This window comes from Opisthorchis viverrini (genome assembly GCF_000715545.1).
Source record: "Opisthorchis viverrini unplaced genomic scaffold scaffold23381, whole genome shotgun sequence".
In the NCBI taxonomy this organism is placed as follows: domain Eukaryota; kingdom Metazoa; phylum Platyhelminthes; class Trematoda; order Opisthorchiida; family Opisthorchiidae; genus Opisthorchis; species Opisthorchis viverrini.
Genome location: NW_008766465.1, coordinates 1 through 471, shown reverse-complemented (window position 1 = coordinate 471; position 471 = coordinate 1). Strand labels below are relative to the sequence as shown.

At 45.6% G+C, this 471-nt stretch overlaps 1 protein-coding gene across 1 annotated transcript; it reads left to right on the top strand.

The window, feature by feature from the left end:
* Positions 1 to 32: 32 nt before the first annotated feature.
* Positions 33 to 221, top strand: T265_16291 (hypothetical protein; the record flags this gene model as incomplete). The annotated part of the gene is made up of 1 exon (XM_009179890.1): positions 33 to 221. A coding segment is annotated over one exon (189 nt), but the record flags the coding sequence as incomplete, so codon positions are not given.
* Between the last annotated feature and the right edge of the window lie 250 nt (positions 222 to 471).

Sequence of the window (471 nt, the reverse complement as noted above, 5' to 3'; positions counted from 1 at the left end):
TTTTCTTAAAGCTTAAGAAAACGTTGGTGAACATGGGCCTATTGGACGATGTTTGGAACATGTATCCGCTCTATGCGAACCGAGTGAATGGGGAATGGGTACTGGCGTTCAACGGAGAGTCACTGGAGGGAAAACAGGGAGAGATGAGCATTGACGAATTTTTGATGACCACTCTACGGGACAGCACCAAGGTCGATCCAGCTTTTTCGTTCAGCTTCGTGGGTAAGTTGTCAACGTTAAACTCAAAGGATTTTGTTAGAGATCAAGTGTTCCTAAGTTCAGGCAATTTTGTATTGAAGAACACAACGTTTGGGTGAATTCCTCGAGTTTCTACAATATGCATCTCTGTGCCGTGGAATGCATGCGTGTGGCGGTCGTAGTTTGCATGTGCGAACCGATCCTCCGATGTACCGGTCAGAAATTGAACTAAGTTGTACGCTAACAGTTAACCTTCCGCAACCCACTCGAATC